General features: G+C 44.9%; 1 protein-coding gene across 2 annotated transcripts in view; it reads right to left on the bottom strand.

The window, feature by feature from the left end:
• BBS4 (Bardet-Biedl syndrome 4) overlaps positions 1-15988 on the bottom strand; it is a 94807-nt gene that overhangs the window by 19319 nt on the left and 59500 nt on the right. The window contains exons 5-9 of one of the 2 annotated variants that reach the window (XM_039491429.1): positions 15182-15293; positions 13381-13453; positions 10754-10807; positions 2330-2457; positions 769-823 (exon numbers count right to left, since the gene is read on the bottom strand). In XM_039491429.1, the coding sequence (XP_039347363.1) occupies positions 769-823; positions 2330-2457; positions 10754-10807; positions 13381-13453; positions 15182-15293 (422 nt within the window). The remainder of the gene's footprint in view (positions 1-768; positions 824-2329; positions 2458-10753; positions 10808-13380; positions 13454-15181; positions 15294-15988) is intronic. The other variant, XM_039491430.1, reaches the window with a different exon arrangement.

Raw genomic sequence — 15988 nt, 5'->3', positions numbered from 1 at the left:
AACCGGACAATCTCTACGCAAAAGAATAAATGGACACAAATCTGACATCAGGAATCATAACATTCAAAAACCAGTGGGAGAACACTTCAACCTCTCTAACCACTCAGTGACAGACTTGAAGGTGGCAATTTTGCAACAAAAAAACTTCAAAAACAGACTCCAAAGAGAAACTGCTGAACTTGATTTAATATGCAAACTAGATACTATTAACTGTGGCTTAAACAAAGACTGGGAATGGTTGGGTCATTACACCAATTGAATCTATTTCCCTATGTTAAGTTCTCCTCACTCCTTCTATGGGCCATCTTAATTATCACTTCAAAAAGTTTTTTTCCTCCTGCTAATGATAGCTCATCTCAATTGATTAGACTCTGCCTGTTGGTATGCATACTTCCACCTTTTCATGTTCTCTGTATGTATAAATATCCCGTCTGTGTGTTCCATTCTATGCATCCGAAGAAGTGAGCTGTAGCTCACGAAAGCTCATGCTAAAATAAATTTGTTAGTCTTTAAGGTGCCACAAGTACTCCTACAATTAGGGCAGTAGCCAAACAGAATTCCTGGCTCAGAACCAGGAAATCAAGTTACTCCCCTTCAGGAGCCAAATGAGAAAAGAAGAGACAGAGGAGCAAGCTACATCTTGTCTGATGTGGCCTTTTGAGAAATACGTCAAACTCACATGGAGATGAATAGAAATTTACTCCAGATGCAACTGCCAGGCCATTTAAAATATAATTAGGTCCACATAGTAGCAACAGTGTTTAGTACCTGCAAATAGAGTAAACCCAGGGTCGTAAGCAGCTCTGTGTTTTCTGGAGAAAACCTGAAATACAAAACCCAAAGTTTTACAACGTCTTGGCAGTGCTAATACAAGGTGAAGTATGGAATCCCTGAGACTCCACTCAATGTAAGAAAGATCCCTCTTACTACTGCTAATAAAACCAACTAATAATATCACCCTCACCACCTCCACATGGTGTTTAGGGCACATGTTATATCTGAACACCTCAAAATGTTTTACAAAAATGAATCACTCCTCATGCCCCTCTGGGAAGTAGGTAGTATTTTACGTGGGTAAACTGAAGTGCAGGAGATTAAATTACTTGTTTAAGATCTCTCAGTGAGTCAGTGTCAGAGCTGGAGACAGATCACCTTTCCCAAGGCAGAATGCAGGCGATAGCTTTGTGGTTGATGGGTAACATACACTATCCCATTCAGCTGAACTGAGAACAACACTGACTCACCCAAAATGGACACTTACAATGAACGTGTCACGTGTTTTCAGTTGCAGTTTGTGATTCCCAAGCCCTCATCTGTACAGTTTTGTAGGCTCTTTAAAAAGCCTCCCCATTTTCAAGGCCTTTCAAGCAAATACTAAATATAATGAATAATGAGCAGCAGAGAAAGAAAGAGCAGGTTGGGGACACCACATACTAATGAACTAGCTGCTTATACAGAGAGTTAAGTTCCAAACCCCAGTTTGGAAGGTGCATTGTGCTAACACCTATAGGTCTCAACCAGGTTGAAATCTCATTGTGCAAAGTGCTGTACAAGGATAAAGCAAGGACAGAGTTTGGAATCTCCAATAGGCGAGGCATACTTCGGTTGTAAGGTCTTTGTGTTCTCTGTTTGGTTATGATAATACAAATAATAAATTACACCACCACTGACAGGGGGATGAGAAACAGGAGAGGATGGGGTAACAAAACTAATAGGATGCTTTAGCTCAGACTAGCTGTGTGCACAGTTCCAATGAGCAGCAATAATTGCCAGTAGTCTTTCCTGGATATTTGTCCTCTATGCAAAACCACTGCTAATTTAGCTGGTGTGGGACAATGCAGATCAGGATTGAGGGACTGGGCTGGAAAACTCACAGCACCAGCCTGGCTCAAGCCTCACTTTTAGACCCTCACTTTCATGCACCAAAAATTCACCCAGTGAAGTATATAACAATCCAGTAAGTTCAAAATGGCTGTTGATTGCTCACTGCTCTTGACAACAGTAAAGTGGGGACAGTTGTGAGCAGCAATCATTCAGCTCTGTGTTTCAGGCTTTAGCACATGAATCATGGGATTTGAGAAGTGGATTCTGTATACATTTGCTGCCAGCACCTCCATTCATGTGTCTTCCACTCTTCTCTTGGCAAGGGCTTCAAAGAGGTCCCTGACACATTGTCAGCTGGAGTAAGACTACTGCAGCCAAGATCAGCGATGGTACAAAGCTGAGAAACTCCAGATCTGCCCAGGAGCACTGTCATTTTAAAAAATAAGACACATTCCTGAATTCACCAATCAAAATTCTCCTAAGAGGTGGGAGATGAAATTCTTACTCCACTGCTTTCTTATAGACTTCGATGGCTTTGTCGGTCTCCCCTTGCAGCAGGTGAATTTTTCCCAGCATCATGTATGTCAGATCATGCCTGTTGAGCTGCAAGGCATCATTCAGCTGGTCTTTTGCCTACACACAAAACCACACACAGAAGAGAGAGAGAGAGTAAAATCAATGTGGTTGCAGAGTTCACAGTGAAGCAATGACCCAAAAGCTGTCAGCTGTGAGCACCAACCCTCGTGTTACTACATGGAGAGAAAAGAGATCAAAGGTTCCAGCCAAGCTTGAAGAATTTTATTATAAAAGCCCAGCCTATGAGGTGGTTGTTTAATAAAGCTCTGCAACAGGAGTCAGGAGTTTTTAGGGAGAGCACTTCAAAGCTGAGCACTTCAAGCCAAAGCAAAACATATTGATCTGCCAAGAGAGATACAGATGCCTGTTTGTTCCTGTACAGTATCCGAGATCCCTTGGGGGCTGCTAAGTTTGTTACCTTAACATATGCATTTACAGTTCACTTTTCTGCAAAATGCTCATGCAAGCAATGAGCCAGGATTGCCATGTAAATGCAGAAAGAATTCATCAGCTCTAGCCAGGCACATGTAAATCCTCTCCAATGGGGAACACTTCCAAACTCTTGTTATTATAACATCTTCCTCTTCCTCCCAAGCTGAGCCAGTAGGAGGGCAATAAAAGTTTGCAGCTTTCTAGCACATGGCACGTTAAAAGAAGAGATGCTGACAAGGTAAAAGACAGAAAAGGATTTATGCAGTACCGGATATTCATTACCAGCAAATGTTAAACAGCCAGCAGTCTCCATGGGCTTCATTATATTTTATAGGTCCATGTGATGTTATGTAAGAAGTATGCGCTCCCCAGAGGGAAGGCTGTCAGACTAATGGGACACTTTATAGCATAACAGGTCCCAAATTTGAGATTACTTTTGAAAGAAAAAGGTGTCTCATATACATATATTTTCCCCATAAGCCAAATAAATGAAGGGACATCATCACAGATGGCAGGTCCCAGATATGGACCTACCTTCTAAACATCTCGCTGTTGCTTTGCAATGATAGGGGAAGGAGTATGAGTAGAGCCTTGCACACGTGTGGATGCGGATATCCGCGGACCATGTTTGCAGATTGAGGATCGGATGCAGATACAAATTTTGTATCTGTGCAGGGCTGTAAGTACGAGCTCAACACAAGGATTGCAGTATTCTTAATAGAAGCAGTTTTAAACTGACATAACTACAACTGACTGTAACAGATACAATGAGTCCACCACCCTGCTTGATGGTGCACTTAGACTGTGTAATTCAATACGGATTTTAAGATGAATACAGCTCCCATCTGAGGCAGCAGACAATATTTGATCTCTGCCAGGGATTGATTGGTAAGGGAATTTTTACATTTTTAGAGGCGGGGAGTGGGAAGATCAAATTGGGAACCATTCGTTCCCTTGAAATGCTGTGTTTTCCATCTAAAATGGACACCTCACAAAATCAACACCAGCAGCTCAGTTCTCATCAGGTGAAGCCATGCAGTGACATCTAGGTGAATAGCATGAAATGACATGTTTGGAGGGAGTGCAAGGGGATTGAGAGTCCAATTTCAAATTTCCTAGGTGTTCTTTTATTAGTTGCTAAGCACCAGAAGCACTGCCAATGCATCCACCCCCATCCATCCACTCCATAGCAATGGGGCTGCTCTATGACTTCTGCTCCAGGCTTCCTGTATGAGTAGCTTCCACACCACTAGCAAGCCCATGCCATGGAGGCAGGGAAAAGAGGTGAGCCCCTCGAGCCCAGCTGCTCTGCAGTGTACAAGACCCCTTGGTACCTCCAACATGGAATCTCCAAATCCTGCCCTCAGCCCCAGAGCCCTTCCTCAGCCTTCCCACCACTAAGCCCAGCTGCTTGGACCGTATGCTGGGACCAGGATTTGGGCCTTACACCTTTCCCACCTTCAGGAAGGTACATCCCACAGGTTATAACCACCTCGAAGAGGCTAGAAACTCATCTACATCTTTGTAAAAGGCTCCAAGACAGGAGGCGCATCCCCTCATGTCAGAGTGTGGTTTGTTATCCAGCTAGACAGGCAAACTCTAGGGGTCATCTCAGAATGGCTAGAAGACTTGTTTGAAAAATGGAAATACTCTCTGGAAAATCCTAGTTCAGACAAGGCCCATCGGACCCTGTCTAGACTACAGTTCTTGGTCGCTTTGTAACCCAAGTTCACTGGTTGCCAGTTTACTCAAATTAATTCCCACAACTGCAATGGCAAATATAAACACCCCACGTTGCTTTTAAACAGGAAATTAAGTTTATTCTATGGCTTAGCCTAGAGTGAACCACAAACATTTAGGAAGTTAGGAACCACAAACATTTAGGAAGTTAGGAACATTTAGGAACTGTCCACATTGGCAGTTATAGTCCTGTTGCTTAACTTGAGTGAAGTGTCAATCTTGAGTTACAGCATGACCAAGAAGTCTAGTTTAGACAGGGTCTGGGAGGCTTCCACCATCCCCTTTCGGCCATCTCCGAACCTCACTTCACTCTGCACATTGCCAGGGGGATACATCTGTTAGTTAGGGACTCATTAGTGGCTGATTTGTAAAGGGTTGAATGCCAGAATTTTATTGATGTAGCTGCGCTTGTGAGTTTATAAACAGAGAGCTCTGTTGTATTAATGTAGATGGAATAAACAGGCCCAAAGAATCAAAAGTGTTAACATGACCTTCAGAGTATGTCTACACTGCAATTAAACATCCTCCCCACTCGCAGGGTCCCAGAGCTCAGGCTTCAGCCCAAGACTAAATGTCCACACTGCAATTTTACAGCTCCGCAGCCTGGGCCAGCTGTGAGTGTTTAACTGCAGTGTAAATATACTCTAAGCCCTGGTCTACACTACGAGTTTAGGTCGAATTTAGCAGTGTTACATTGATATAACCCTGCACCCGTCCATATGATGAAGCCGTTTTTTTCAACTTAAAGGGTTCTTTAAATCGATTTCTGTACTCCTCCCCTGATGAGGGGATTAGTGCTGAAATCGACCTTGCTGGGTCGAATTTCATAGAATCATAGAATCTCAGGGTTGGAAGGGACCTCAGGCGGTCATCTAGTCTAACCCCCTGCTCAAAGCAGGACCAATTCCCAACTAAATCATCCCAGCCAGGGCTTTGTCAAGCCTGACCTTAAAAACCTCTAAGGAAGGAGATTCCACCACCTCCCTAGGTAACCCATTCCAGTGCTTCACCACCCTACTAGTGAAAAAGTTTTTCCTAATGTCCAACCTAAACCTCCCCCTCTGCAACTTAAAACCATTACTCCTTGTTCTGTCATCTTCTACCACTGAGAACAGTCTAGATCCATCCTCTTTGGAACCCCCTTTCAGGTAGTTGAGAGCAGCTATCAAATCCCCCCTCATTCTTCTCTTCTGCAGGCTAAACAATCTCAGTTCCCTCAGCCTCTCCTCGTAAGTCATGTGCTCCAGCCCCCTAATCATTTTTGTTGCCCTCCGCTGGACTCTCTCCAATTTATCCACATCCTTCTTGTGGTGTGGGGCCCAAAACTGGACACAGTACTCCAAATGAGGCCTCACCAGTGCTGAGTAGAGGGGAATGATCACATCCCTCGATCTGCTGGAAATGCCCCTACTGATACAACCCGAAATGCCATTAGCCTTCTTGGCAACAAGGGCACACTGTTGACTCATATTCAGCTTTTCGTCCACTGTAACCCCTAGGTCCTTTTCTGCAGAACTGCTGCCCAGCCATTCGGTCCCTAGTCTATATCAGTGCATGGGATTCTTCCGTCCTAAATGCAGGACTCTGCACTTGTCCTTGTTGAACCTCATCAGATTTCTTTTGGCCCAATCCTCTAGTTTGTCTAGGTCCCTCTGTATCCTATCCCTACCCTCCAGCGTATCAACCACTCCTCCCAGTTTAGTGTCATCTGCAAACTTGCTAAGGGTGCAGTCCACACCATCCTCCAGATTGTTAATGAAGATATTGAACAAAACCGGCCCCAGCACCGATCCTTGGGGCACTCCACTTGATACTGGCTGCCAACTAGACATTGAACCATTGATCACTAGCCATTGAGCCCGACCATCTAGCCAGTTTTCTATCCACCTTACCGTCCATTCATCCAGCCCAGACTTCTTTAACTTGCTGGCAAGAATACTGTGGGAGACTGTATCAAAAGCTTTGCTAAAGTCCAGAAATAGCACATCCACTGCTTTCCCCACAGAGCCGGTTATCTCCTCATAGAAGGCAATTAGGTTAGTCAGGCATGACTTGCCCTTGGTGAATCCATGCTGACTGTTCCTGATCACTTTCCCTTCCTTTAAGTGGTTCAGAATTGATTCCTTGAGGACCTGTTCCATGATTTTTCCAGGGACTGAGGTGAGACTGACTGGCCTGTAGTTCCCTGGATCTTCCTTCTTCCCTTTTTTAAAGATGGGCACTACATTAGCTTTTTTCCAGTCATCCGGGACCTCCCCTGATCGCCATGATTTTTCAAAGATAATGGCCAATGGCTCTGCAATCTCATCGGCCAACTCCTTTAGCACCCTCGGATGCAGTGCATCCGGCCCCATGGACTTGTGCTCATCCAGCTTTTCTAAATAGTCCCGAACTACTTCTTTCTCCACAGAGAGCTAGTCACCTCCTCCCCATACCATGCTGCAGAGTGCAGCTGTCTGGGAGCTGACCTTGTCTGTGAAGACAGAGGCAAAAAAAGCATTGAGTACACTAGCTTTCTCCACATCCTCTGTCACTAGGTTCCCTCCCTCATTCAGCAAGGGGCCCACACTTTCCTTGACTTGAATTTGGGGTAGTGTGGTTGTAATTCAATGGTATTGGCCTCCGGGAGCTATTCCAGAGTGCTCCATTGTGACCGCTCTGGACAGCGCTCTCAACTCAGATGCACTGGCCAGGTAGACAGGAAAAGGCCCGCCAACTTTTGAATCTCATTTCCTGTTTGGCCAGCGTGGCAATCTGCAGGTGAGTGCAGATCTCATCAGCAGAGGTGACCATGATGGAGTCCCAGAATCGCAAAAGAGCTCCAGCATGGACTGATCTGGAGGAATGGGATCTGATCATTGTATGGGGAGGTGAATCCATGCTATCAGAACTCCGTTTCAAAAGACGAAATGCCCAAACATTTGAAAAAAATCTCCAAGGGCATGAAGGACAGAGGCTATAACAGGGACTCACAGCAGTGCTGAGGGAGGGGCGACTGATGACATGGCTTACAGGGCTGGCTTACAGGGAATTAAAATCAACAAAGGGGATGGGTTTGCATCAAGGAAAAACACACACAACTGTCACACAGAATGGCCCCCTTGAGGATTGAACTCAAAACCCTGGGTTTAGCAGGCCAATGCTCAAACCACTGAGCTATCCCCCCCCACTATTCCAGGCAGGACTGAATCTCCATTAAACTTTTCAAGGTGCTCCTGACAGACCTCACCGAAACAACTGTCAGCCGTTGATTTCACGGAGGGAGTGAGGGAAGGGGGGAGCAAATGAATACACAACAAATCTGGTCTCTTTCTTGTTTTGATCCACTCCATCTCTCTCATACATCTTAGGCTGGCAGCAGACGTTGCAGTATGACTGCTAGGCATCGTTGTCTCCTGACTGTTCGCCAGAAGATGGTGCACTACAATTGCTAGCCATCGTCGTCTCCTGGCTGCTTGCCAGAGGACGGTGCAGTACGATTGCTAGCCATCGCTGGCTCCTGGCTGGTTGTCAGAAGACGGTGCAGTACGACTGCAGGCAGGACTGAATCTCCAGGAGACGAAACTTAAAAAGAGAATTACCTGGAGTCACTCCCATTTATGTCCAGGCACCCCTGACAGACCTCACTGAGGTCTGCCAGGAGCACCCATGTCTACCCAGATGCCCCGACTGACCTCACCGAGGTTGGCTAAAAGAGCACCCAGGAGTACGACGACGATGGCTACCAATCGTAATGCACCGTTTGCTGCCAAAAGGCAATGAGCTGCTGCTGTGTAGCAATGCAGTACCACGTCTGCCAGCACCCAGGAGATGTACAGTGACGGTGAGCTGAGCGGGCTCCATGCTTGCCGTGGTATTGCGTCTGCACGGGTAACCCAGGAAAAAAGGTGAGAAATGATTGTTTGCCATTGCTTTCACCGGGGTGGGGGCGGGAGGGTGCCTGACCACATGTACCCAGAACCATCCGCGACAATGTTTTTGACTCATCAGGCATTGGGATCTCAACCCACAATTCCAATGGGTGGGGAGACTGCAGAAACTGTGGGATAGCTACCACAGTGCAATGCTCCGGAAGTCGATGCCAGCCTCGGTAATGTGGACGCACTCCGCCGAGTTAATGGTCTTAATGGTCTTAAGTGGGGACTTACACAATCGACTGTATAAAATCAATTTCTAAAAAATTGACTTCTATAAATTCAACCTAATTTCACAGTGTAGACATAGGCTAGGTCTACACTGTGGGGGGTGGGGTGTCAACCTAAGATACGCAACTTCAGCTACGCGAATAGCGTAGCTGAAGTTGGCGTATCTTAGGTCGATTTACATGGCCGTGAGGACAGCGGCAAGACGACCGCTGCCACTCCTCCGTCGACTCCGCTTCCGCCTCTCGCCATGGTGGAGTTCCGGAGTCGATGGCAGAGCAATCAAGGATTGATTTTATCACATCTACACTAGACGCGATAAATCAATCCCCGATAGATCGATCACTACCCGCCGATCCGGCGGGTAGTGTAGACGTACCCATACCCTAACTGTGCAACATTAAACAGTTTTAAACAAGGTTTGGGTTTGATATACAGAGACCTCAGCCTGCTTAGTGCCACGGTAAACACACCATTAAAAATTCTTTGTAACCTTTCAGTACAGATATAAGAAGGAGGGAAAAACACCTAAAGCATTAGAAATGAAAAGAATTAAGTGAGGCTTTCATTTTAACATCTCTTGTTCCTTTTCCCTTTAGCTGTAGAGAGTCTTTAGAAGAAAACTCTCCTTTGTTTGAAAGTCTCCTAGATGGTATTAAAGAAGGTAATAACTGTCCTTTGGGGGAAAAGACAAGTTAATTGAGATGGGATGGAGCTGTCATTAAAGTCTGATCCTGTTTCCTAGAAGGCAAAACAAGACACACACATAGAAGGGGAAAGAAAAGAACATCAAAGATAGGAAATGCAATTTCTGTCTCTGGTGTTGATTCTCACTTACAACCTCTCTGCTGGAAAAACACAGGCCCAGCACACAGTCTTATCAGCCACTGAGAGAGTTGGCAAACTTGCACCAGCATCAGGCTATTTAGGGCATTGCTTTTACCTGCCTCTTTGTGGTCACAGATTTAGAGCAGTTTTGCAAAATATTCCATTTTGGTCAGCTGAGCCATACTCTTATTAGACATAAAGCAAGAGAAAGATAGGAAAGAGAAGAAATAAGGTGGGTCAGGAAAAGAACACGCAAGAAAGGGTGTGGGGCAGATGAAGTCTCACATCCCAGTTAGCGTTCGAGATTTAGCCAAGCCAATGGAAGTGGCAGTGTCATCCGGGTCCCTCTTTCTGGCTCGGTCTGGTCAGGCCATTTCTCAGTATTAGGATGAAGAAAGTCTGGGGTCCCCGGAGATGGTGGGGATGGCAGCCATGATAGTGAAGCTTGCTCCTTTCCTGCCTGTCAATCAGCGTTGTGGTAGCCCCTCTGCTTATTTTCATCTCTCAAAGTCTTTTTGAGAACCCCAAAAGTCAAGTGATGGGCAGATTATCCCATCATTATTTTGTCCACCAATTAGGCCTAATTTCCAACAAACCTATTTTGGTTCACGGATTTCCAGTCCCACACTTCTCTTGTTTACTAGGCATGATCTCAACAATCCTTGAGGTATGTCAACAGGTCGTTTTGTTTGCACTAATTTAGATTTGTCTCTCCATTTTGTACCTTTTCCCATCAACATTTATTTTGTTTCCATCAACATTTTACTTTCACTCACTTTTTATAGTTGAACTCACAATTAGGGTAAATTTGTAGACCCCATTATCACAACAGATCAAACATTTGAAACAGCTAAGAAACCAGCCTGACTGTACGTGATCCCTTTATTAGTAGAACTACTGAAAAGAGAATCAGGTCTCTAGTGATGTCTTAAGGCTTGTCTATATGGTGGGGTAATGCGCACCAGAGGAGTGTGAATTCTACAGCATGTGAATTCTGTTGCACACTATCTGGCCTGTGTAGACCCTGCTGGTGCACACTAAAACTTCCCTAATGTGAGAAGTTTTAGTGCACACCAGCAGCGTCTACACGGACTAGCTAGTGCACAACACGTTGGTACGCATTAGAATTCACACCCATCTGGTGCGCATTGCCACACCATGTAGACAGGCTCTCAGTGATGTTGTTTGGACAAGACAAGCACTCGAGTTACCTTGTTGAAATGTTTCAGGTACATGTAGCACACGCCCAGGTTGTGGCAGATCTCCTACGTATAAAGGAAAAAGCTGCATAAGGGTGAACTTGACATTGGATAATCAGAAAAAGACTAGTAACGGTTATTGGTTTGGATGGGAACCTCCATGGACTTTGTAGTTCAAAGAACTTGCTACACTTCAGCTATTTTGATAATCTATATGTCTTGACTCTCAGCATAAAGAAGAGTACATCCCAGGGGAGGTGACAGCAAGAGAGCAGTGAGGACAAAAGAGGGAAGGCCTGTGCAAAGGGATCTATACTTGGCTGAGACTGCACTGGATTCCCAGTGGGGAGATATGAATCCATCACATGTGACCTCTATTATACCAAGAGACCCTCTCAAAACATCCCTAGTCTATGATAAACACAATTTGAAAGTGGGCCTAACTGACCAAAATACAGGTCCGTACCAAAGAGGCTGGGATCCTTTCAGCATCCTAACTATGCTGGTGGCACATTTACACCAATCCAGTTCACGGCTAAGAATTTGTTAACAGACAAGCTACATCCTGTCTTTTCCCATTCTGGGGGATGTGAGGAGCAATGCCAAGCAGCAGAGCACCCCCATAAGTTTCCCTTCTTCTTCTGCTAAAAACGTACCCCACTTTACCAGTGTAGAAATTCTCTACATTCCCTAGGTAGATCTCTGCATTCTCCCTGCTAATCTGTGGAATATTTTACCCTCCTATCACAACAGAACGGCCCTCTCCTATGCACAACCCTTCCAGTTGTGAAGAACGGTAAAGACACAAAGCGCAGCTCAAGGCTGGGTTGAGTTGGTAGGGTGCTTCCATACAAGGAAAGTGAAAGTATCAACTCTGACTCCAGCACTGAGCGTGTTATTGAGATACCTGTTGATGCTGCCAGATGGGGTAGTAAACTATAGGTTTAAAGCCATGCCCAGCACATGCCACAGATAGTTTGTTTTCTTAGGGTAGGTCTACACTGCAATCAGGAGGTATATTTGCAGCACTTGGAGACATACTCAAACTAGCTTTAATTTAGCTAGATCAAAGCTAGCTCGAGGAACAACAGCAGTGAAGCTGCAGCAGCATGGGCTTGTGCCACCTGCCTAGGATGCAGATGCTGTCCCTACTGCCATGGCGTCACTGCTATTGTTACTCGAGCAAGCTAGATCAAAGACAGCTGGGCTGTGTCTACACATGCTGCAATCACATCTCCCAACTGCAGTGCAAAACTATCCTTAGGAAAGAACAGGTTTGAAAGCCAATCCATTTGATAAAAGCAGAGCTGGGTGACAATTTTTGGCCAAAACATTTTCCAGGTAAAAATGCAGATTCAAAGACCCCTAAATGTTTCCCAAATTACTGTTGGTTTTGCCAAATTGTTTTGGTGGGGGGAAAAAAACAAACAAAAATTAAAAAAAAAATCAAAACGTTTTGATTTTTCAGTTGGAAACAACTTGCATATAGAAATTTTCTTTATTTTTATTTTAAAACAATCCAAAAGGTTTAAAATAGGTCCAAATGTTTTGTTTATGCTGAAACATTGCTATTTTGTCAAAATGAAACATCTTGTTCAACCTAAAATTATTCATTTTCTTTTTTTAAAACACTCTTTGATTTATCAAAAATTTAAAAAACCCACTTTCATTTTGGTTTGACCTGAAACTATTTTTAGATTTTTCAGAATTGCCAGCGTCCTGAAACATCCATCATTTGCACAGCTCCAGGAAAAAGTTGTACTCGCTGTTCAGCACAGAGTGGGTGGAAGAAGAGAAAGTGGTACCAAATACCCACACATATTGGGCCTAATTTATAGAAGTGCTGAGCACCTAAAGGCACAGATAAAGTCAATGGGAGCTGCAGGTGCTTGAGCCTCTGGGAATCAGGCCCAATACACTTTGTTTTATGCATGCATATGATCAATGGCTTGCAGCATGACAGCTCATGTGCAGAAACACAGCACTTCCCTCGGAGGCTGTTCTCAAGGATCTGTCTCTTTCCTCATCTCCCGCCAGCTCACTTTACACTCATTGCTCTTTGCAGATCTCTTCTTTCAGCTCTTCTCCTACTTGGGAGGGTTTTATTTATTACTAGTCCTGTAACAGTGGACCTGAATTTTGCAAAGACAGACAATACTCAGTGCAGCCCACTGGTTATTTGGGGGCGGTTTGGACTACTTTGAGTACCAGTGGAACAAGTTACCCAATTACCCAGGATAGGGAGGGATAGCTCAGTGGTTTGAGCACTGGCCTGCTAAACCCAGGGTTGTCAGTTCAACCCATGAAGGGGCCATTTAGGAATCGGGGGCAAAAATCTGCCTGGGGATTGGTCCTGCTTTGAGCAGGGGATTGGACTAGATGACCTCCTGAGGTCCCTTCCAACCCTGATATTCTATGATTCTATGTCAGTGGTACTGGAGGGTTTCTGGGCTGGACAGGTGCTTTCCATATCCACCCTTGAAGTAATCTAGCTCAGTGTGTACTGTACATGACTATGCAGGGTTTGACAGGAAGGCTGATTTCCTGCAGAATACTAACATGTTGCATGGGTCTATGTTTGACTGTGCCCCAAGAAAGATTATAATGAGCTACATATGGGCAAAAGGCTCTGTACTTACCCAATCCTTCTGGTTGAGTTTAGCTGCTTCATTGTATACTTCAATAGCTGCTTTGTGTTTCCCCAACAGAAACCTGTGAAAGAATTTCAATTTTTACTTTTCTCTGCCCTTTAAGCATGAGGCCACACTGTGCAGTCACCAACCTACCAGCCAAGGAGAATGATATTATTTACATACCCCAAAGGTCTGCATACTGCTTTGCAGTCTACCAATGACATATCTCTGTCCTAAGAGATCTACAATCTAAGTAGGAAGAGGATCTCTTTCTAGTGAGCCAATGGTGATCTCTAGCAAGCCAGAGGATCATAGAATATCAGGGTTGGAAGGGACCTCAGGAAGTCATCTAGTCCAACCCCCTGCTCAAAGCAGGACCAGTTCCCAACTAAATTATCCCAGCCAGAGCTTTGTCAAGCCTGACCTGAAAAACCTCTAAGGAAGGAGATTCCACCACCTCTCTAGGTAACCCATTCCAGTGCTTCACCACTCTCTGAGTGAAAAAGTTTTTCCTAATATCCAACCTAAACCTTCCCCACTGCAACTTGAGACCCATTACTCCTTGTTCTGTCATCAGGTACCACTGAGAACATCTAGATCCATCCTCTTTGGAACTCCCTTTCAGGTAGCTGAAAGCAGCTATCAAATCCCCCCTCATTCTTCTCTTCTGCAGACTAAACAATCCCAGTTCCCTCAGACTCTCCTCATAAGTCATGTGCTCCAGCCCCCTAATCATTTTTGTTGCCCTCCGCTGGACTCTTTCCAATTTATCTACATCCTTCTTGTAGTGTGGGGCCCAAAACTGGACACAGTACTCCAGAAGAGGCCTCACCAATGTCTAATAGAGGAGAATGATCACATCCCTCGATCTGCTGGCAATGCCCCTACTTATACAGCCCAAAATGCCATTAGCCTTCTTGGCAACAAGGGCACACTGTTGACTCATATCCAGCTTCTCGTCCACTGTAACCCCTAGGTCCTTTTCTGCAGAACTGCTTCCTAGCCATTCGGTCCCTAGTCTGTAACAGTGAATGGGATTCTTCCATCCTAAGTGTAGGAAGACGATCTCTTTCTAGTGAGTCAATGGTGATCTCTAGCAAGCAAGTCCTTGTTGAACCTCATCAGGTTTCTTTTGGCCCAGTCCTCTAATTTGTCTAAGTCCCTCTGTATCCTATCCCTACCCTCCAGCGTATCAACCACTCTTCCCAGTTTAGTGTCATCTGCAAACTTGCTGAGAGTGCAGTCCACGCCATCCTCCAGATCATTGATGAAGATATTGAACAAAACCGGCCCCAGGACCAACCCTTGGGGCACTCCACTTGAAACCGGCTGCCAACTAGCCATGGAGACATCACTGATGAGAGAAGTGAGTGCTCTCTTCATTGGCATGAATGCACTGCCTCTGCAATACTCCCTTGACTCAGGGAGAAAGGCGCCTAACTCCCAAAGAGACAGGTGCCCAACACAATCACATGCACACAGGCAGGGCTTGGTGGTACAAACCTGCACAGTACATACCTGCATTAACAGCTCTTGATCTAATCATCAGTATTACTTTTCCCCAAGCATTAAAAATACAACGAAGAAAAAAGTCATGAAAGAGCATCAATGATTACAACTAGACAGATACACTGTGCTAGAGATCCTAATTTAATAGGGAGTTCTTGTCTATGGAAACCAATCCAAGTGCCAATGGTGAGGAAACATACTTGGGATCTAAATGGTATTAGCTTTGCATCTGGAACAAAAACAAAGCTTCCCATGTACTGTGAGACAATTCAAAGTGTAAGAATAAAATTACACTCACAATGATCGTGCCACTTGTTTGAGGTTGTCAGCACTCTGAGGATTTAGAATGGAACATGTCTGAAAAAGTTCTAGGGATTCTTGAATCTTCCCTTCTAAACGAAGTATCAAGGCTGCAAAGCAACACACACAAGACAAATTAGTCCATTACCCTGTAGGGAAGACAAGCTGCATCACTGGCAGGCCTCGACTGTACAGGGAGGACAGATGAACTGTAACAGTTTCCATTCAGTTGCTCCCTCTATTACAGCAACATATCTCATTTGAGCGGGCTGAGGTGCCAGTGCTGACTGAGCTAGGGTGCACACAGGACTGTGTTTGCTTCGAGGCTGAAAACCACTTTAGAGGGGAGGGAGCCCTAAGTCTTCAGTAACAGAAAGTCTGAAATTCTCTTAGCCCCTGAAATGCTCCAGTGTACTGCAATTTAAACTGCGGCACTGATGCCCACTGATGACCTTCAGATCATCCCCCCGCCTGCATTCTGCCAACATGACACAGGGAACTTCAGCCTTCAGGGCCATGTTCCTTTACAAAATAAATCTCTTTCATTTCATCTCTAGAACAGATTGTGGTACTCTAAAGAATCGAGGGTGGTTTGAGATAATGCTTTTCATTCTCATAACATTCCAAGGCAATGAATTGGCACTGATTATGTTCTGTGTAAGCAAACACAGCAGCCACTGCATACTGAACATTAATGCATCCTTAAAGGAAACCATAACCAAACAGTTACCTTAGAGAACATGGCTTTAACAAAAAACACATTTCACATGACACAGTCAAATGTAGAGGGCCAATTATAACCAGA

Source organism: Mauremys reevesii, linkage group 10, assembly GCF_016161935.1.
Source record: "Mauremys reevesii isolate NIE-2019 linkage group 10, ASM1616193v1, whole genome shotgun sequence".
In the NCBI taxonomy this organism is placed as follows: domain Eukaryota; kingdom Metazoa; phylum Chordata; order Testudines; family Geoemydidae; genus Mauremys; species Mauremys reevesii.
The sequence above is the reverse complement of the archived record's forward strand: the minus strand, read 5'-3'. Positions and strand labels throughout refer to the sequence as shown.